General features: G+C 37.1%; 1 protein-coding gene across 4 annotated transcripts in view; it reads right to left on the bottom strand.

The window, feature by feature from the left end:
- Positions 1-1,946: 1,946 nt before the first annotated feature.
- The window catches only part of rab11fip4a (RAB11 family interacting protein 4 (class II) a), a 34,504-nt gene continuing 13,004 nt past the window's right edge, over positions 1,947-23,446 (bottom strand). For 2 of the 4 annotated variants that reach the window (XM_046866292.1, XM_046866294.1), the window contains 12 exons: positions 16,335-16,504; positions 16,089-16,256; positions 15,480-15,614; positions 15,316-15,351; positions 13,806-13,905; positions 12,197-12,300; positions 11,491-11,631; positions 11,266-11,347; positions 11,039-11,176; positions 10,230-10,379; positions 9,952-10,095; positions 1,947-7,549 (listed from right to left, as the gene is read on the bottom strand). In XM_046866292.1, coding sequence (XP_046722248.1) covers positions 7,433-7,549; positions 9,952-10,095; positions 10,230-10,379; positions 11,039-11,176; positions 11,266-11,347; positions 11,491-11,631; positions 12,197-12,300; positions 13,806-13,905; positions 15,316-15,351; positions 15,480-15,614; positions 16,089-16,256; positions 16,335-16,504 — 1,485 coding nt within the window. In that variant the 3' untranslated portion in view covers positions 1,947-7,432. The remainder of the gene's footprint in view (positions 7,550-9,951; positions 10,096-10,229; positions 10,380-11,038; positions 11,177-11,265; positions 11,348-11,490; positions 11,632-12,196; positions 12,301-13,805; positions 13,906-15,315; positions 15,352-15,479; positions 15,615-16,088; positions 16,257-16,334; positions 16,505-23,446) is intronic. The other 2 variants (XM_046866293.1, XM_046866295.1) reach the window with 1 other exon arrangement.

Below are 23,446 nucleotides of genomic sequence, written 5' to 3'. Positions count from 1 at the left end.
TCATGTGACTGTGCTCAGAATGAATCAATTACAATATACCTTTTATTGATTTAGTTATTTAATGGGATTATGTTTGTGGAAAAAATACTGAACAAATCCAAACCTTTTTATCCAATAAGAGGAAAGTGTAGTTGAGACCTGTCCCATAAGAGGATTGTGCCAAAACAATAAACGGAAACTTATAAAACACAAACAAAATCTTCAATTATTGTTTTTTCTCATATTTTTGCTTGTTTTTCGAAAAGTTTTTAAAAGAATAAAGAAGATTGAAAATTTCAACATTTTGGGCAGAAATGTAATTCCATATATCTGTAGGATTCCTTTTGCGATTAATTTGATTTCTGAAAGACGAATGCAGAACCTTTTGGCCATCATTCTAAAAGATATCTTTGCCTTAAAAAATCACCTCTTGTTTATAGGGATAAATTTAAATTAAGATGTTATAACTGGAATTCTGTAAAGCTGGTTTAACACTACATTAAGTGTCATTCAAATAAAACAATGAAATTGATTTGAGTGAAATAGCTCCAAATACCTAATTTATTTTTAAAGGGCTTGAAAAAAGGGAATCCCTGTGTAATTGGATATATCTTGAGCATTTTTATAGGACACTGGAATAAAGCTGGCAAATTAATATGGACCTATTAAAAATTTTTTAGTTACGGGGAACTTTTCAATTTAGCTCAATTGTATAGCGTTTTTAACAATTTTCACATTGTCACAAAGCTGCTTTACCAAAATAGATCAAGAATTTAATTTATTTTATTATTATTTTATTTTATAAATTTGAGAGAAATCACTTTTCAGCAGCCCAACCTAGGGTAATTTTTAAACAGTACAAGACAGATAGTCACTTGATGTTCAACATAATTAGATCATTATTTTATGTTCACATTTTACATACACTGTATGGACAAAAATACTGGGACACCTGAATTTATCTGCCATATGTGGTTCTTCTCCAAACTTATTCCACAAAGTTGGAGGCTCACAATTGTATAGGAAGTCTGATGTTGGTGGCTGTAGCATGATATTTTCCCTTCATTGTCCTTATACATGAAGATATGTTTTACATGGGTTGGAGTGGAAGATCTCCTGCTATAGAGCTCTGACCTCAACATTATTGAACAACTTTGGGATGCATTGGAACGCTGACTGTGCCCCAAACTTCCTCATCCTACATCAGTACCTGACTTTACTAACACTCATATAAATCTTCAGAAGCACACTCCCAGAAGAATGTAGATTATTATAACAGCAAATGGAGACTTAATGGGGAATGAAAAGTTCAAAAAACACATACTAAAGTTATGATCAGTTGTCCACAAACATTTATTCCTATAATGTGTTTTAAACAGACTGTCAAATGTTATAAATAACCAGATAATGGGGTGTGTAACTGGGCTTAAAAAAAACAATAATATCCAAACTCATGTTGCTAGTTTTGATCAAACTATTGTCTTCTGTGACATGAGATCAGCTGTTTCTGTAGGATCTTCTCAACATTGTTTTTAGATTCATTCGACTTCTGGAGAGAGAAACCAACACTTTGCCCACCATTCCATATGATATGTTTGGCTTAAAAGCAAGCTAGCTTATTACCCAAAGAGTGATGAAACATTGTGGTGGTGGCATTAGACTATGATTCTGTTTTTCTTCTGCATGGACTGGGGATTCATTCAAGATCACCTCTGGTGTTCTTCAGGGAATGTAATGTAATGCAAGAAGCAGAATTATAGAAATCATCTGTGGCAGTGGGCGGGTGGCCTTGTGCCCCTTTACTGCAAGTGAGCACACACTCATTAATAAAAATTATGCACAGGTGCATGATTCTTACTCTTTAATTCCTCTGGTTCCCCATCCATTCACTAACCAGCGCTCAGCCACATGCCCGCTGCCACATCAAATAAAAACAACATAAATAAAAACAACCAAACAAATGTGAGGTCATGCCAATGCAAATGCTTTATTATACACTAATTTTCCATTTGCAGTTTGTCACTAGATCACTAGATCATGAACATTGATTTCTTTTCTTTTCTTTTTTATAACAAAAAAAAAAAAGTTTAGCCTGTGTGTGGGGACAGGTGAGCAACCAAGTATCAAATCAGTACCAAGAAAAAATAAATAACATTGTGAAAGTGTGTTTTGTTTGACATTTATGAAAGAAATTTCTTTATTCATCTATGTGCTGGGTTATTAGTGCAAACACGGGACCGCTATTACATAAAGGTCTAATGTGCAGATGGAACATTCCTACAAAAGTGCCTAAATTTGTTCAATGAATGATTTCATATTTCAGCTAGAATTACAAAAATTCGCTATATAACACACACACACACACACACACATGCATGAGAGGCGTTTTATCTAGTTTTATCTTTACAACAGCAAAATTGCAATAACGGTAGTGAAAATGCCATGTACATGCTTCAGTCAGAAAACTAAAAAACAAAAACAACCATTGAACTCATCAATATCTAGGATTTGAGTGTGTGTGTGTGTGTGTGTGTGTGTGTGGTGTGTGTAAAAATACAAAGTGTATGTACAATGTACAACAACGCTACAATACAACTAAGTGAAGAAAGTACAGTATATAGAGTACTGTGCAAAGGTCTTAGGCCACTATTAAGTGTATTAGATAACCATACAGAATTATTTCTTAGCCTTTTTAATAGAATACAACCAGAAAATAAAGCAAAATTGTATGCTGTATTATGCTGTATTGTGATTTCCCCCTACACCTGAACAATAGCAGGAACCTGGCTCTCATAAACCTACTAATTAATGTCATTGTTAACGCCTATATTTGACCTACTATATTGTGTCTAAATGACATCTGTGAAAAAGGTCTATTCCACCAGAGTTGTGCAAGACATGCTTGAGCCTTACATACATATGCTGTATGACCAGTTCATTAAAAGCTTGCTAATAAAATTTTCAATCACATCTTATCATTAAAAATGCTAAAGATCACAGAATTTCACAGATATAAAATGATATTTGCATCAGCAATGCCACTCAATAACACAGCTGGTGGAGGCGAAGGACTTTTGCATAGTACTGTATTTCTTTACAAAGAAAATTGTACTCAAAATCAAAGGAAAAAATAGGCATGGACTAACCGCATGCGATTTGTGCGATAGTGTGCATTTCTGCATACAGCAGGAATCTGAACTACACAGTCATCAGCAATACTGTCTTAACATAAGGTGTTTTATATATATATATATATATATATATATATATATATATATATATATATATATATATATACTGTATATATGTCTATAAATAAAATTATGTTACACAGTGATAAAAAAACAAAAAACAGAAGTGATACATTCATGGCATTTACACTGAGTGCACTTTTTAATCGTACAGGGTTGTTCGGTTTGGCAAAAATACGTCAAACAGGCTAGAATTGGTTGTCTCATTATGTAAGGGGAGTGTTTTTATATGTTATATGCTAGAGTTTGGTAAAAAAAACAAGTGCAATTGTGTTTCAGCCTGTTGATTACGGTGTTAGCATATTAATGAAAAAATGCTATTTTTTCCCCCTAAATGTTCACAATGTCATATTTACAACACATACGAAACGAAAAGCAACTAAGAATTTCAATTTGGGTGAAACCACCTTGTTTCTCTTTCGAGCTAGTCACTGTGCTGAGTGAATCTGTATAAATCTGTATATCTGTTTTAAAGCGTCTGTGTCAAGAAGGAAATTATTCTTCAAGAAAAGACTTAGAAATTGTCAGAAGTTGAATGTGGTGTGTGCATCCAATGTACTTTTAGTTCTAGACAAATATGAGGTAGCTCAGCGGTCCCAAACCACCGGTTTGCAGACTGGTACTGGGCTGCACAGAAAGAATAAAAACTTTTAATTTGTATTTTTTTTTTTTTTCATTTTATTGACTTTCGCAGTTTTTTCTATGCATCAATGAATAAAGCGCGCACTGATTTTCCATTATAGTGAGTTAAAGAATTTTTTTATTGCATACATATCGAATAAATAGTTCAAATCATATGTATAATAGTAATATACGTTATTGTGTGTATTCCGCCTGTCGAAATATCATCTTATGTGAGACTGGTCTGTGGTGCAAAAATGGTAGGGGACTGCTGATCGAGCTTATGAAAAAAAAGATGAAGCACATTGGTGGCAGTGTTATTATTCTGCTTTTCTTCTGCTGTGACTGGGTTTCTGTTCAGGATCATCTCTGGCTTGCTCTTCAGTGATCAATTTGGATCTTATATCCAGAATTCTGTAAAGCTCCTTTACGACAATGCTCATTGTTAAAAGTGTAAAAATAAGAAGCACGGTGGTGGCAGCATTATGTTGAGGTTCTGCCACTCTGCAATAGGACTGGGGGGCTTTGGTGAAAATCACTTCCTTCCAATAAGCAACCCCATAAACATCTCCAATACAATGAGTCATTCGATAGTTCAACATTTTGACTATATTTTCGATAATCAAAACATTTTATTCGATGCTGATGTAAAAAATTAAATAAAACAACAAATAAAAACCCATCACGCCATCAACGTAAAAAAGTTAGTTTGACCTTCAAGTCAGTGCCACCGCTTAATATAAATACACCATGCGCCCCCTAGCTGTGTAGAAGTACATTTAAATACAATCCTAAAATGGCTCCTACCATGGGTTTTTAATATTTCTCCCCATTATTATTTACAAAAAAAAACTATATTCAAAAATGGCGTAAGTTGAAATGACGTAATCGGAGGTATATCTGTCCTCCCCACACACAGAACAGATATACTGTATCTATCCATGCTGAAGAAAGTCCACTTAAAACTACCCTGTATTTCATAAACACGGCCTCGATGGCTTTTCCTCACACCACTAACAGAAAAAAAGGGCGAAGTTTGTATAAAAAGAATGTTTTTTCCACTTTTTTTTTTTTTTTTTTAAATAAGGATGCAAATGTCTTTCTCGCCGTGTGCATATATGTGTGTGTGTGTGTGTGTGTGTGTGTGTGTGTGTGTATAATCTATTAACTTCAAAATTACCTAAAAGACTTCCTCTGATTTTCAGATGTTTCTTATTAGCTATAATAGTGATTTCATGTAGAATTTATATTCTTCCCAATGGTTTAGTAAACCATTTCAGGGTTAGTAAAAAAAAAAAAAAATTAAGGATTAGATAATTATATAAAAAAAATTTTGGGAACTTTGTAGGAAGAGAGAAAGGCGAGTCTTGTCATGGGGTTCAATTCAATGTCTTTTGTTGTCTTTTTGTGAACACATCCTCTATCCTGTATTTATTTCTCAAAGTATATGGTGAATGTAACCTATAAACAATATGTGCAAATGTGCAGCCGATCATCAGTTAGACGATACGACAAGCACAACAATAAAATCCTTAAAGCGTCACAATATCATAATTCTTTCTAGGTTCATTTCAGGAGGAGGAAGCTGTAAAAATTCAGTGGGATACTAAAAGACAATGTGACCAAAGTGTCGCTCTGACTGAAGAACAATACACACAGAAATCATTCTTAGCTACTTTCATTAGCCCCATGTAAACGTATGCTAGTTGCTATTGTGTCGAGCATCAAATGTCACCTCAGGAAACACTGACTGAGGCGACTACAAGTGAAGTCGTATTACTTGTGATTTCTGCCCTGTCTTGGTGTTGTTCAGCTGACAGAGTTCACGTAGCTAACAAGTAGCTAACAAATATGACTAGCCAAGCATTGTATATGTGACATGAGGTGCAAGGCTGTTCGTGCTTCAGTACAAGAGCGAACCCAAATGCTACTCAGTGTCACACAGAAGAAGCTGAACGTACAGAAATGCTCTGAAGATACTGCAAACAATGCTGAAAAAAAAAAAAAAAACATATCAGCATATCAGCATATCAGTCTATTGCTCTGCGATTAAACTCTTTGCACTTAGCTTGTGCTTCAGTTTTATTTCCTTTCTTTTCTTTGCTTAAGTCTTAAGTATTCAATGAAATTTTTTTTTGTGTATTTACTTATTTGATTAATAAATGATTTATTAATACTAACTATTATAATTTTTTTTATTTTTTTTTACATGAAATTGCTCTGTCTAAGGTAAACCTTTAGTTTTTCTTTACTGCCAAGGAAAAGCACATTCTCTCAAATGTCCATTCTACACCCACCCCCAGCAAACCACAAACGGTTATATCAGGGCTCCAAACCTTTGTTATTGTGTGCAAAAGAACCCTACTTAATAATAATAATAATAATAATAATAATAATAATAATAATAATAATAATAATATTAAAGTATCATAACTGATTATGGCCCTAGTACGCTGACATGAAGCTGGTGCTGCTTCAGTGAACCTTGTTGTTTTGGTTTTATTTTTTTCAATACTAGCAGATTCTATACATTTCTATACATCTTACATCACAATCTAAAACTCTTAATAAACCTCAAAACAGCATTAGATGGAACGTGAAAACATTTGCTCTAGAGGCTAAATACTTTACAGCCACACTATGGAGTTTATGTACAGGGATTCGATTGCGACCACACACACCCCTGTAGGTGATTATCACATTTCAGGGGACAGTTATTAGAACAATGTTGTTTTCGAAGTTTATAATCTTGTGGTTTTTTTTGTGTTAATTGATCAAATCTGTTTAACCACACACAAGAAAATGCGGTTATTAAAAAAAAAAAAAAGTCTACATTGGTAAAGGTGCTATAAGGTTATCAAAGTGCTATTTGTTTTTACGCTGTATTTTTTACTTTTTTTATTTTTTTTACCACATCTACGCATCCTGGACTGATTTCACTGGAGAGCTACTTTGTGTGAGAATAATTGAAAACAGTGGATTGCATCTATACGATATTGTATACATAAATGCAGGACACATTTTACATTATATTCCTGATGTAGTATTTGTTTTGGTTTCTTTTTTCAGCTCATCAGTGTGATTAACTATATGGCCAAAATTATTTGGACACCTGACTTTTCCAGACGCATTCATATGTGGTTGTTCCCCTAACTGTTAGCACAAAGTTGGAGGCACACTTGAACTAGGAGACCCAATCCTGCTCTGACAATGCCCCCTGTGCACAAAGCCACCTCCATGAAGATATGTTTTACATTGTCTGAAGTGGAGGATCTCCTGGTATAGAGCTCTGACCTCATAATACTGAATACCTTTCAGATAAATTGGAGTGCTGACACCCTTGTGGATAAATGAGCACAAATCTCCACAAGCACACTAAAAAATCTTCCTAGAAGAGTTGAGGTTATTATACCTACAAATAGTGGTATGGAGTGTTCAAAAAGCACATACCAATCTTATGGTCAGGTGTCCACAAACTTTTGTCCATATAGTGTACATCTCCTGATATAGATGTAAAGTGGAATTGTCAGCGTGCTTCATTTCATCAGCCACCAGGTGGCACAAGATGCCAAACTTTACTCCTAGTGCTTGATTTCCAGGATGGAGGGATTGTGGTCCAGTATAGCCAGGATGATCTTGTCCATGTACTGTCGGAGGCGGAAGTTGATCTCCTCCTGTTCTTTCAGAGCCTCGACCAGCTGCATGAAAGGAGAAAAATATGAGCAAACAAACATGAGTCTAGGAATAAAACCACTTGGGCTACAAAAAGCATTGATCACTTGGTCAGTGGTCAAGAAAGGGCGAGATGGAGATGGGAAAATGTTGGTAAAGGGGTAAAAGTCTGAGTACTAAAGCACTAAAAATTTTACTACAAGTTCATTATTGGGGGACATACCATGAAATCGTTCACTTTTTACTTAAGAAATTGTTGATGCTATTGTTTGCAAAAAATGATTTTTCAGCATTTTAGCATAAAGCTGCAATGTTTAATTTTACATTTTTGGCAGACACCCTTTATCCAGAAATGCTTTGGAGTCTCTCAAAAATATGTCCTAATCCTGGTCCACTAGGACACATACTAAGAGCGCAATTTGTCTACAACTGTTTCCGAGAGAAAATAGCTCTTTATATATTAAGTACTATAATTACTATAAGAATATAAGAACTAATTAAGGTACTGCTGGAAAAGGTAGGATTTTAGACATTATTTGGAGACTGACAGAGACTCTGAGAGCTGTTCAGCCATCAAATGGGTGTTCATTCCACTACCTTGGTGTGAGAAAAAAAGAGGAATTTTTAAGGGTATCTTTCTTGTACCCTGAGAGATGGTGGGATCATTTAAATGGTGATAAAGGATGGAGGGAGTGTGGTGCAGTGCAGGGTGAGATAAGTGTTGAGAGGGAGAGAGGCATAGGTCAGTTTTTGGCTTTGTAGGCAAGCATTTGTGTTTTAAATCTGATGCATAAGCTACAGGAACCTAGGAAGGTTGGAAACAGGTCATACTGCATTCTGGATCAGCTGCAGAGGTCAAATGTCTTTAATAAAATGCAGGGGAAAATATGGTGTCTAAATGCTTTCTGAATGCACTGTACCTACGAATTGCTGCTGCTGTAATCATAAATACCGTCTTGTTGAACTGAATCGTGTGTTCTTATAAGATTGGCCTCCAATGTTATGGTTTAATAATGGTTTCATTAATGTTCTTACTTGAACAACAGCCATATAAGGATTTATAGAATAAATTAATGACAAGCATTAAGTGATATCCGTTCTTTCCTAATAGTGTTTTAATCTTTTTAAATGCATCAGTGTTGCTCTCTCCCTCACACATTGATCAACTTCTCTAAATTGGATTGATTGCTTCAACATCAACAGCTTTTCTATCAGTGTGTGGCACAAGATGGTCATAGTCACATTGCTTTATCACAAATGTTCTCACCAGGAACAAGTAATGTGAATGACCTGTGGATGTATTTCTTTAAAACAACAATAAATATGACCATGAGAACCAGATGCACTGCATCTGGAAAGTATTCACAGTGTTATGTTACAGCCTAATTCTAAAATTAATTAAATTCATAATTTTCCTCATAATTACACAAACAATACCCCATAATGACAACGTGAATGAAGTGTGTTTGAAATCTTGAAAATGTATTAAAAATTAAAGACGAAAAATATCACATGCACATAAGTATTCAGAGCCTTTGCTCAATACTTTGTTGAAGCACCCTTGGCACCAATTACAAATCTTTTTGAATATGATGCTACAAGCTTGGCACACCTATTTTTGGGCAGAATTTCTCAAGCTCCATCGGGTTGGATGGGGAGCATCGGGGCACAGCCATTGGAGTGCATTTTCATGGCAGACTGCCATGTGCCTTTTACTGAGGTGTCACTTTTGCGTTTCCATTCTACCATACAGGCCTGATTGGTGGAGGGCTGAAAAAATAGGGTTGTTCTTCAGGAAGGTTCTCCTATCTCCACAGAGAAACGCTGGAGCTCTTTCAGAGTGACCATCGGGTTCTCAGTCAGCTCCCTGACTAAGGCACTTCTTTCCCGATCGCTCAGTTTGGCCGGGTGGCCCGCAATCTTTTTCTTTATCCTTCCCCAAATCTGTGCCTCGATACAATCCTGTCTCTGAGGCCTACAAACAATTTCTTGTACTTCATGGCTTGGTTTGTGCTCTGACATACACTGTTAACTATGGGACCTCATATAGACAGGTGTGTGTGCCTTTATGAATCATGCCCATCAACTGAATTTAACATAGATGGACTGCAATCGAGTTGTATAAACATCTGATGGATGATCAATGAAAACATGATGAACCTGAGCTCAATTTTGAGTGTCTTGGCAAAGGCTGTGAATACTTATGTACGTGTGATAATTTTTTTTGTCTTTTTTTTTTTCTTTTAATTTGCAAAGGTTTCAAATAAACTTCTTTTATGTTGTCATTATTGGGTATTGTCTGTAGAATTTTGAGGAAAATAATTAATTAATTCCATTTAGGAATAAAGCTGTAATGTAACAAAATGTGGTAAAAGTGAAGCACAGTGAATACTTTCTGGATGCATTGTATCTCAGTATTTTATCTGACCTCGTCTCGGGACGCGTTGTCAATCTCGGTAGCGAGACTCTGAGCTTTAGTGTGGCACGCAAACAGGTTTTTAGCTTCGTACAGGCTGAGACTGAGAATCTGTCCATTCAGATCGTCGTTCTGGTCCCGCAGTTTATGGTTCTCCTGTTATTAGAGGGAAAAAAATGGTGAGGGTATCTACAAGATAAAGTATGCTTTTCTCCAGATTGCTCTGATGCTAAAATAGCAGTGTGCAGACAAGATAAGATGAGGTATGATAAGGTAACACAATAGCAGACCTGACGGAGGCGCTTGACTTCATGTTCCATCTCGATCTCACGCGTTCTAGCGCTGAATTCTGACAGGGCGGCTCTCCCACGCCCAGGTCTCTCCGTTTCCAACTTAAACAGCTGCAAGTGCTCCAGCTCGCGCCGCAGGTCCTCTATCAACTATACATACATAGAGAAGGAAAAATAATGCTCCACAAAAACCAGAGGACTATCTGATACCAATATATCTACAATATATAATCACAAGGGCTGTTGTTGAAGAGGACATGAAATGCATGTTCATGACAGCATTCATGTTTTTAAGCGTATTAAACATATGGCTGACTTTTCCAGCCATATGTGGTTCTTGTTCAAACTGTTTTACAGGATGTCTTTGAATGCAGTAGCAAGAAAGTTTCCAAACCTGTTCCAGCATGACACTGCCCCTGGGCACAAAACCTGCTTCACGATTATATGTTTAATCTGGTTTGGAGTGGAAAATCTTCATCTATAGAGTTCTGACCTCCAGCCTGTTGAACATCTTTGGGAAAATTGGAATTCTAACTGCACCCCAGGTCTCCTCACCCTTACTATCAGCCCTGTGGCTGAATGAGCACCAGAACACAACAAAATCTAGTGGAATCTTTTCCCAAAAGAGTGAAGGACAAATGGGAACTAAATGTGGAACGAGATGTTCAGAAAGCCCATACCAATCTCATGCACCACACTGTCTATACAGTGTATATTTGCTTATATATTTGTATCTGTTTTCAAGCACGAACAACTGGATGATAGAGATTAGAATTTACAAACAGGGTAATTAAACAGTGGTGGCTCACTTCCTGCATGGCCTCTCGCTCTTTCTGAAATTCGTGTCTGTTCTGCCACAGCTTGTCCATCATCTTCCTATACAGATCCATCTCGTCCTTCAGGCGCAGGCTCGTGTCTTCCAGTTTATCAGTCATGCGCTGCTTCTCCTGCAACAAAGGCAAATGGAAAAGCTAGTGACCAATTGCTGGCTATTATGTTGACAAATAATAATGATGACGGTGATGACATCACTCACTTGGTCCAGTTTCTCAGTCTGAGACTTTAATCGGCAAACATTCACCTTCATCTCAGAGTTTTCCTCCTCTAGCTGCTGTACCCTGGTGAAATACAGGTACAACACAATATATAAATATAATACAATACGATACGATACTTGTACATTATAGATAATTATATATCACCTGAAAGATACTAAAGCTTTGAGCATGCTTGTGAAATTGTATGTGTTTGTGTGTATTACCTGTTTGAAAGAAGCTCTATTTGGTTGCTCTTGTCTTTCTCCATCTTGCTGTAAATCTCCCTGTGTCTTTTCAGCTCCTCCTCTAAATTTTGCTCTGCTCTTGTCTCTTGGTCCTTAATCTGCTCCTCCAGCTCATGTACTCTGTGCACACACACACACACACACACACACACACACACACACACACACACACTGTATTGCACTGTGAGGTACCAGATGTATGTGGTACTTGTGTTTGTGTGTTTTCTGTGATTTCCTCTTGGATGAGTTTGTGTTTATGAACCAAATAACAATTTTATCTTGACTAAATTAGATTCCACTGTTGCTAGGCAACTAGGGAATCCAGCTAGTGAGCATCAATTACCCATTATCTATAGCTAACAATGTAATGGCTAACTAGTGAATAATTATGTTTTTTTTATTTAGACAATGGATTATGTAAAAGAGATTGACAGCCGAATATTTTCTGGATGACTAGAGTTATTGGATGTAATTACACTAGCCAGGGTCTCTAACAAAACTGCCATGATTTCTGCCATATTTAGAAGTACCAGTATTCAACTCGCCAGATGTGTCAGAATTTGTCATAAGAAGGATCCTTCGAAGTGGATTCTTGCTAAATTAATAAGCATGCAACTGTATGTGAATGCAGCATTATAATTCGTTCTAAAGTGAAAACTTTTATAATATGTGGCGATGTGCCTACCTGTGAACCAGATGTGTGTTATCCTGTTTCAGTTTGGATTTCAGGTCTCCGTTTGCCAAGCTGTCATTCTCCAGCTCTGTCACCTTCTTCTCCAGGTAACTTACCTGAAGTAACACACACACACACACGGTTCATCATGGCCGCTTGGACTGGTTTAGGCTTCACAGTTTGGCCCTTGTCAACATTGTTTTGATCGTCATGCTCACCCATTTTTCCTGCTTCCAACATATACATTTTAGTAACTGACTGCTCCCTGTTCACACACATACATTTATCTTACTATCTTTCTCAGGAGCTTGTATTCACATTATGGTTAATGCTCTTAAATAATGTCATCTTCATTCTTTCAGCTTCTCCCATTAGGGAGCGGATCAACTGCATGTTTGATTTGGCACATGTTTTTACGCTGGATGCCCTTCCTAACGCAACCCCCCCCATTTATCCGGGCTTGGGACCGGCACTAAGAGTGGCTGGGGTTGGTTCCCTGACCGGGGATCGAACCCGGGCCGCTTAGGTGAGAGCACCGCATCCTAACCACTAGACCACCAGGGGACTGCTCTTAAATAATGTCATAATATACCCAATTCCACCCATTGACCTTGACCAAAAGGAACCTTTTGCTCTTTTAGTTTATTTATTTAATTTTTTCATGAAAACTAAATTCTTTTTTAAACAGTTTTCCTCAGAGGCACCAGCCAAATGGTCCCTTAGATCAAAATGCTAAGATATTCCTCTCTTTGCTCCTACATACCTGCTTATGGTCTAAAAGCCTCTATTTAATATAATATAATATAATATAATATAATATAATATAATATAATATAATATAATATAATATAATATAATATAATATAATATAATATAATATACATTTCTGTATTCTTAACAGGAATATATTTCAAAATTAGGTTCCTAAAGTAAACTAATAATTACTTTTTTGCCAATGCAAATAGAAGAAGAAGAAGAAGAAGAAGAAGAAGAAGAAAAAGAAGAAGAAGAAGAAGAAGAAGAAGAAATAGAAGAAGAAGAAAAAGAATATACTGCACACCATCTGCTACAAAAAAGTTAACATTCAGCACTTTATAGTCTAGAAAATGCAGTTCGATATTATAGTCAAAAGTCTGGATACCTGACAATCAGATTCATATGTGCTTTTTGATCATCCCTTTCCACATTTAGTCCCCATTTGCTTTTAGAATACCCTTTACTTTTCTGGGAAGATGTTCCACTAAATTTTAGAGCATGCTTGTGGAGATTTGTGTTCATTCAGCCACAAAGGCGAAATCAACACATACTTTGCAATGTCCCTGTAACAGTGCAAACATATATCTTTAAATGTAGTGCATACTGATTTCAAGTGACTGCCTTAAACTAATTATGTTCCTTTTTTTTCATTTTTTTGATCGTGTGAGTGGTACTGGAAGTGAGTGGTGGAAAAGGACACCCTGGTTGCATCCTTGAAACCACTTTGTAATACAGACTGCAAATCTCCTCTGGATTCAAAATGAAAAAGCCAATGTTCAATGACAAACTGGCAGACAGATGCAGTCTAGACATTCAGGATGCACCGACTGACTGTCTGTGTGTGCAGAGACAGAGTTCTCTGTACCTTCTCGGTGATGTCAATGTCGCAGGAGTCAATGCTGTCGCGGAATAAATCCTCAGTGCTGCCATGGCTACTGCTGAAATTACTGTGATGGAAAAGCTGTCTGTGAGCGAGAGAGAGAGAGAGAGAGAGAGAGAGAGAGAGAGAGAGAGCAATTAGAGCATTTGTGTAAATTCACAATAATTTACTTCAGCCTTCTTTAGAAATGCAGTTGTGCTTCTGTCAGCAGACTGCTCTTAAGTAAAAGTGTCTAAATTTTACCTAGTAATGTGCACGAGTTGTCATGTGGTCAAATGTCAGTATTAATGTCACTACTTGAGTATTTGGAGCTCCTGCATCCCCTGTCCACCCATTACATAACAAACAGTGAAACATCAATGAAAGCTTGACAATCACACACACAGGAAATCAAACGTCTAATCATAACAAGGAAACAGGCATGAGTGATCAGTGACATTGGACAAGGGCATGCAAGGGCCTATGGTTTATGTGGCCTAAAAATAAGAAGAATTCATTTTCATGTGATTCTGACATAACAAAAATATTATTTTATTTTACCAGGTCAAAATCTCACACCTTGTGAATGGGACTGGTGTTGCATGCACATTGGCATCTTAACCATCCTTTTCACCATCACCATCATAATTACCTCACTAAATAGATGAACTTTAACTCCATATAATAAATAAATGCTAATTCATACAGTACTATACTCCACAGCCAGGGGTCTCAAATGTCCAACAGAAAGGGACTCTTTATCTGTACAAAGCCAAAAAGACCACTCAAGCAATATAGACATATTTTAAATGTGGAACATAACATTAAGGTTAGTTATTGGAATTTGTTAATTGTTAGATTCCATAACGACAGCTGGTCAGACACTAATGCAGAAGTTGTCAGTCACTGACCCGGACATGAAGCCTGTTTCAGCTTGAGTCCTTGATCAAAGTAAAGAATCAATTTGTTCGTCCATGATGCTTTCGCCACCTCCAGAAGGATAACACAGAAAAATTACCTCATGATCAAGGCAAATATATTGAAACTGGAACCAGGCATGTCTTACAGCTTTGTTCTCTACACTACATTGTAGGTATCTAGCTGAAGTTCCAGAGATCCAGAAGACATTCAGAAAGCCCTGTTTAGTCCATCATAACGGAGCAGCTCGTTTTTCTTTAAACAGATATTATATTTTAGCTAACATCAAGTGATTCTGAAGGTTTTGTGCTCCAAGGGAGACACTGAGTCGACCCAAATACAGGAAGCAAACTGAACATGGTGTGTATTTTGAGCCTAAACGTTGCTTTTTTCATTTACTGTAGAATGAAACCACACAGCAAACAAACAAAAAGTGTCAGTTTTCACTCTAACATGGACAATGTTAATAGTCTAAAAGGTACGAAAGTCCCCAAGTTTAATTCATAAACTTGAACCAAGGAGTACAAAGTTACAATCAAAATTAAGTTTAATTGTTGCAACAGGCTTCCAAAATAAAAAAGAAATATTGCATTCTTACCTTCCAAAAGCTGTGCTGGAGATCTTTCTGTTTGGACTGAAAACCAATAAGAGCAGTTAGGGATTGTAGCCTATAAACATTACCATGTGGATATAACGATTTGGTGTTGCAGTCAGACAGATGCACCAGATTAGTGTTTGATCTGTCAAAGATTAAATACTCACCTGTTGGCTTTGAGGTTCTTGAGTCGAGCTTCCAGGTCGTTGAGCAAGTTCACTTTCTTGCAGCATTGAGAGCAATAAACATCCAGCAGCTCGCTGTTGTAAAAGTGTCTGATTTTCTGAGGCGTATGTCCAGCACTAGATACACAAAAGAAAAGAAAATTGGTCGGATGTCACATTGGTATATAATGTACAAAGGTTATTTTAAATAATTTTACAACCCTAAAGACTATAATGCACATCTCACACTCATCTAATGATAAAGTAGGAGAAAAACTAAGAGAGGGTGTGGACAGAGAATCATGTGTGGCTTGGACCCCATGATAGACTCAGATTCTGAACAATATGATGACTAAGCATCCTATAAATGGCTGTTAACTAAAGTGTGGTATGACATGTTCATGAAACCAGATTGAGAAATTGATGGCTTATGTTACAAGCAAGCTACCAGAGAGAAACTGTTGTACTAACTTACTCACACACCTTACAAATGAGTCTGGGTTTTTTTTTTAACTCACATTGACCTCTCGCATTGCATCAATCAGGTACCCTACCCTCAATATATACAGTCTTGACAAGTAATTTTGTGTGCGAGTGATATGTTTCACTAACCTGGAAGGCAGTGAGGAGCCCAGATCCGAAAACCCGTTTGTCCTCGTATCATCATCAGCACACGGGCTACTAGGAATAAAATCTACATCTTCTCCTTCTCCGTAATCTTCAAACTGCTCTTCTGCTGAAATGACAGACGCCGCTGTTGACGAGACTAGCTGATTCGAACTGCAGGGAAAAAAAACAATTTGCAGAACCTTAGTTAGCTATCACCTTTGTCATCTTGTCTTCTTTTGAGATATTCACCTATTCCCAGGTAGAAACAGTGCACTAAGGGCTTCCTCTTTGTCGTCGTGGCGAGCGTCAGATGACTCGGACCCCGTGCTGCCGTCCATTTCGGACTCGAGAGGGTACAGTAGGCAGGGCTGTGTAACACCACTCTCATCACCACTCTGCACACACAGTACATGAATCATCTACAGAATATTATTATCAGCATTGACTGATAGACACTTAACATTGTCAGTTTAAATACTCGATTATGATTGGCTGAAAGGCGTAGTTAAGTAAAATAGTCGTTCTAAACGAATGCTCTACCTTATAAACAGTTGTAACCAAATTTTCACACTGATACAAATGTCTACAGAATGAGATGGCTGTTGTAAACATTTGCCTAATGACCTTACTAAATGAAATAGAGCTTTTATAGAGAATAAAGCCATTTTAATAAAGGCACAAGACGAATTTGATGAACCGGAGAGGACGATGTGAAAATGTAAAATTATAACGAATAACAGTACAAGGAATTAACAATAATAGCTTCATCATTAGTCCGACTTCCAGTAGATTTTTGGAGTGTGTTAGTAAAGTCAGATACCGACTTTGCAGTCAGTGTTCCAATTAATCCCAAAAGTGTTTGATAGGGTTATGGCCAGACCTTTATCGTAGGAGATCTTCCACTCCAAACCATGTAAAGTATACACTAACCAGGAATAACTGTATAGTCACCGATCATGCACAACATTATGACCACCTGCCTAATATTTTGTGTTGGTCCCCTTTTCAATTTCAATTCAATAATTTATATTTGTATACCAATGAACATGTCTTAAAGCAGCTTTACACAGATAATGTGGTGATAAAGAATGAATAAGATGTTCTTTATAACTGTAAGTTTGTCCCTGATGAGCAAGCTGCTGGCGAATATGGCAAGGAAAAACTCCCAGAGATGGCATAAGGAAGAAACACATAAACTTTGTGGAAAAAATGTTCACTTGCTGCCTAATACTGTATATCCTACACTAACAGGGGCCATGATGAAGAGATAGTCAGTGTTATTCACATGCATTCACAGACAGGTATCTCATACAGTGAAAATGAATTCCGTTACTCAAGCAAGAAACGTTCTTTTCAGTCTCCGTTTACTGAAGCCACAGCACCCGCATAAATCATCTTTAGCAAAAGCATCAATATTATATTAGCATATTATTATAAAATGATCCTGGGATCCTGCATTAAGGTTTTCCTGGGGATTGGAAATGAAGGCAAATTCTGTGTTTTTATGCAAATTTTACAGGAAATAAAAAAAAAAAAAAAAAAAATGGTACATTTACATTTTCTTAATTGTTTTGGCTGACCTTTCCTCACGATGTTCAACTTTTCTTGAAAAAATCCGTCTTGTAAATTGTAAGTCTATCTGAGAACAAATCTATTCCTTCTCCACTGCCAGTTATTGTGGAATGAAAAAAGGGCTATTAAATCCACACAAATTTATATGAGATTGTGCAGTATGCTATGGATGCGGTTTGCGAGCTCTGACTAGTGTGCACTCTGACCATTTAATCAAAGGATGTGAAAATCCTGACATTATTGCATGCCTGCTAGATGGCCCTAAAGTGCCCAACTTAAAATCTGATTGGTTAAAGCAACAGCTTTAAGCAACCAGTACATTAAGATACAGGCGCCCGCAGTGCTGATTCTGAAGACCTCACAGCAGATACATTTGACCCCGGCAACACGTGATGTGACTGCTGAAAACTGATTGGATAGAAACTCCAACATAATCTTTGACTTCAGCAGCAGATCTGAGAAAAATGCTATGAAATGAAGAGAATAGATTATTGAGAGTAATTAAATACATATTCATAGACAAAAATATTTTTAATGTAAGTCAGATTCTGTTTCTGTCCCTGACAGCCCACCACACACGTTTAATTTTCTCTCCTGCTGTCAGCCAATCAGAACACACTGTACTGGTTTAATAGAATTAAAGATTAATGATCTCTGTTTCAGAATCTTTCTCTCGGTCTGTAATTATAAATTGACTGACTGCATTAGTTGTATAATAACAGATGAAATAGTGTGTGCACATTCCGGTGGAGGTGTGAGTTAGTGTTGCGACCCTTAGAGGACATACACACATTGTTCTGCTCATTTGATTATTCATAAATATTCATAAATATTCATATCACACAGATGGGGGCTAGAACAATTCTTTATACTAAGGAAACTGCTCCGAGTATGCGTGTGTGTGTGTGTGTGCGTGTGTGTGTGTGTATGTGTTTGTGTGTTATTCATGAGCAGGTATTGCATTATATATGCAGCAGCTCCTTCTGTATATTTTTATCTCATTTCAGTCTTTCTAGATACACCATTATCCATCTAACTTTCTCTCTCTCTCTCTCTCTCTCTCTCTCTCTCTCTCTCTCTCTCTCTCTCTCTCTCTCTCTCTCTCTCTCTCTATCTCTATCTCTTTCTCTCTCTCTGGGTACCCCTCTAACTGAGATATTTATAGCAGACTTCATTAGATCTGTGAGTTACGGCTGGCTGTTAATGTTCACACCCAAGTAGGCCACTACTGAACAAGCACACACACACGCACACACACGCACACGCGCACACACACACACACACACACACACACACACACACACACACACACAAATAAATCATGCAGACTTTCACTGGGCGGAGGACAAAGCCAGCACATGGCTAAATAGAAAGAAAGGTTATTTAAAAAAAAAAAAGCATTTCCTGGATTTGGATTGGTATAGGATGACTTTGGATGCGGTCACATGAAATATTCTTTTTAATTCAACTAGGAGACCCAGCATGATGATGCCCCTGTGCAACAAAGCCAGTGGAGTGGAAGATCTGTTAGAGAGCTCTGACCTCAACCCTATTGAACATGATGAATTGGAACACTGACTGCACCCCAGGCCTCCTCATATCACCCTACACCAGTACCTGACTTTACTAATTGCCCTTGTGGCTGAATGAGCACAAATCTGAATGAGATGTTTATAAAGCACGTACCAATTCTATGTTCAGGTGTCCACAAACTTTCGGCTATACAGTGTGTTCATTTATCTAAGGAATAATATAAAATAATACTAATCCTTTTTTTCCCTCGAGGAAATTTTCATATCGGATTTCTTGGTACGGCTCAGGTATTGAGCCATCATGCACCACTACAGACACCTACGCACACACACACCACATACACACACAGTGCCACCTACTCACAAACACAACACACACAGTCACACACACACACACACACACACACACACACACACACACACACACACACACACACACACACACATACAGCCACCTACTCACACCCACACACACACACATAACACACATCGCCACCTACTTACACACACCACACAGTCACACACACAGTCACACACACACACACACACACACACACACACACACACACACACACACACACACACACACACACAGACACACACACAACCACCTACTCACACCCACTCCAGCAGTCACCAGGTTCATGAGATGAAGGCAATCTGAAATCTAATAAAAGGCACTGAAAACTGTGACAGATCGTCTCAATTTGAAGACACACACAACTAAGCACCGTACACACAGAGATAGAATAAGAGATTAAATACTCAATAGAGATAGCACGAAAGATAAAGAAAGAGGGAAAATGGAAGAACATGGCTGAAAAAGGAGACTTTGACTTTCACACACCTTTATTAATATTACACTATTTAACATACCGCAGTAGAACCTAAACCTTGAAAACCTTGTTGAGTAGTTACGCATGTAAATGAATAGATTAATAAAAAAATAAAGATAAATACATAAATACATTAATGGATAGATAGATATTACATAAATATATCAATTGGAGAGAAAAGAAAGAAAGAAAGAAAGAAAGAAAGAAAGAGAGAAAGAGAGAAAGTGTGTGTGTGTGTGTGGGGGGTGTAGGTGTGTGAATGTGTGTGTGTGCATTAAAGAGAGAGATGGAGAGATGAAACATCAACAAAATAGACAAATCAATTATTGACATGTTTTGACTGTGCAGTCCAGATGAAAGGCAGGAAAGTGCAGAACAAAGAGAGAGAGGGTGTGAAAGAGAGAAAGAGAGAGAGAGAGAGAGAGAGAGAAAGAGAGAGAGAGAAAGAGAGAGAAAGAGAAAGAAAATGAGCTCTGCCATTCATTATTCATTCATCTTGAGAATGAAAATGCGAAGTGATGGAGCAGAGAAAATGGCTCTGTTTCCAAAAGTTCATCACTACTAAGTGCACTTGCTCAAATATGTGCACTTCCTTGTACTGTATAGAACACTGAATGAACACAGGCCTGATCCTACTTCTGAGTGTTCCTATGGACCACTGTATACTGTCCTCCCAGAATTCACTGCACACACATCTTACAATGTTGAATTTCACACACACACACACACACACACACACACACACACACACGCACGCACGCACGCACGCACAATAATTTCCACATATTGGCGCTAAATCTCCTCACATATTAACACACACACCCCCGTACACACAAACACACACACAAACACACACACACACACACACATACACACAACAAAGCCCATGTTCTGAACATCTCGTTTTAACTTCTAAACCTCTTGGTTTTCTTTTCGAACAGAAACGTGCATCATCCTGCCGCAGTGCCCACTGAGTAAACTTAATCCTTAATTTAGTGCTCAGTTAAACCACTTCTGATACTGATAGCAGCAGTAACGCAACATGAGCAGGTGAAGCAAAAACTGTCTTAATCATAAAGTATTGTAAAGGAAAGTGCTGATGGTTAACCATGTTTTTTTAGACTGTGTCAGAGAGCAATTAACCTCCTATTGAGGCCGTAATAGTGAATTACAGGTTCTGCTGCTGCTGCTGTGTTACTTTGCTGGCTGAGTATAACGAAGATGACAATGTGGATTTTCCCATAACACAAGCCATTATCTCACAACCCACTGGCTGCAGGATCTTATAGATGTATCACAGCTAAACCCATTAAACTCTATACATTCTGTTATGTAGGTAACTATAAATGGATAAATACTGCAACAACAAAAAAAGTTCAGCTGCATGTAGATTATTTTCCTGTCCTGGAGCGTTTTATTGTATTTACAAAGCTATTAGAATACAATAAAACATTTCGGGACAGGAAAATAATCTACACGCAGATGATTTCTTTTTTTGTCGCAGTATTTATTCATTTATAGTTTATTAGAATAAACATTTAGCAATTTGCAATGCAATACTCTCCGTTGTATTTTTTTTTGTTTGACTTTTTTTGTTAATTGTTTCTTGGTTTGTTTTTGTTTTTTTACTCCCCGATTGGGATTTCCGTATTTTCTGGAAACAGCATGTGCTATAATCCGGGTGCAGTGTGACTTTTTGTTCTCCTCAAAAGCAAAGCTCAACGAATAGCCCTCATTATCAGATGAACACAAAAATCTCAGCAGGAGCGACAAGGAGGAATTTTAATGGAAGTCCTGCTATTGTTTCCTGACCTTTACAGACAAGCACACACACACACACACACACACACACACACACACACACACACACACACATACACTCATAGACTTAGCAGGAGGTCTTCCAAGTCTTTACTCATTTAGCATATGTATTCACTCACACATACACAGCAAGTATACTGATTGATAGTATCCAATTATTAATCCAAAATATCAATTAATAACTGATTTATATGATCAATATTTAAATCTTAAACCAAATTAATATATATATATATATATATATATATATATATATATATATATATATATATATATATATATATATATATATTGGCGTGTCAGAATTAACGTGCTTACCCAAATAAATTTTAACTCCCTAATTATTTTCAACAGGTGATTAACGCAGCACGCATTTCTGTTTGACCATTTTTTATCAAAATATTAAATAATACAAATAAAAAAGCAAAATTAAAACTTTAAACACAACAAACATTTGTTCACAACGTTCTTTTTTTATTTTGATATAAAATACAAAAAATACTACGACCAATTTTGCAAAAATGACTGGATCTGTAGTGTGCAAATTTTGAAACTTTTCTGATACCACCTCATCCGGTATGTACTGTAGGCTGTCCTTGAGTGGCCCAGCCAGAGCACAGACTTGAACCTGATTGAACATCTTTGGAAAGATCTAAAAATGGCTGTGCACCGATGTTCCCCATCCAACCTGATGGAGCTTGAGAGGTTTAGCAAAGAAGAATGGCGGAAACTGCCTAAAAAATTGGTTTGTCAAGCTTGTAGCTTTATACTCAAAAAGATTTGAGGCTGTAATTGGTGCCAAAGGTGCTTCAACAAAGTAGTGATAAAAAGTATTGAATACTTATGTAAATTTTTATTAATTTATTTATTTTTTCATACATTTGCAAATTTTTCAAACAAACTTCTGTCATGTTGTCATTATGGGGTATTGTTTGTAGAATTTTAAGGAAAATAATGAAATTAATCCATTTTGAAATAAGGCTGGATCAAAAATGTGGAAAAATTTAAGCGCTGTGAATACTTTTCAGATGCACTGTATATATATATGAGTAAATAAGAAAAGTTTTGCTGACATTCAAAACAAAACATCAAGAGACAAAGATAAACTATTAGAGTAATAAAAAGTTTCTTGTCTAAAACAGAATTTTCTTGTTGGCAAAATAATGACTGTAATTAGAAAGTCCAACAATAAGGTCACCAACAGCAGCTGAAGAATGGAGGTTAGACAATAAGCTCTCTCTCTCACACACACACAAACGCACAAAGACTAACATACATACGCACACACACTCACAAGCTCATTAGCATGCCAATAGTTTGACCTCGTTCCCATCACAGATTACCACAGGGTTCAGACTCACACTCGTTCATCCATTGTAGTTGAGCTGACTGGGTTTATCTTAAATTCCACTGGAGTGCCATACCCACACAAACACACACACACCCACACACACATAGTGGTTTAAACATATTCCAAAAAATTACTAGAGATGAAGATACCCAGTGTGTGGGGGAGAGTTTTTCTTACCACTGGCCACTCAGGGGCAGCTCTCTGTGTTAACATACTAACAATGGACTAATATACAGTGCATTGTGCGTA

This window comes from Silurus meridionalis, chromosome 14 (genome assembly GCF_014805685.1).
Source record: "Silurus meridionalis isolate SWU-2019-XX chromosome 14, ASM1480568v1, whole genome shotgun sequence".
Classification (NCBI taxonomy): domain Eukaryota; kingdom Metazoa; phylum Chordata; class Actinopteri; order Siluriformes; family Siluridae; genus Silurus; species Silurus meridionalis.
Note: the sequence above shows the minus strand (reverse complement) of the source record. Positions and strands in the feature narration are given on the sequence as shown.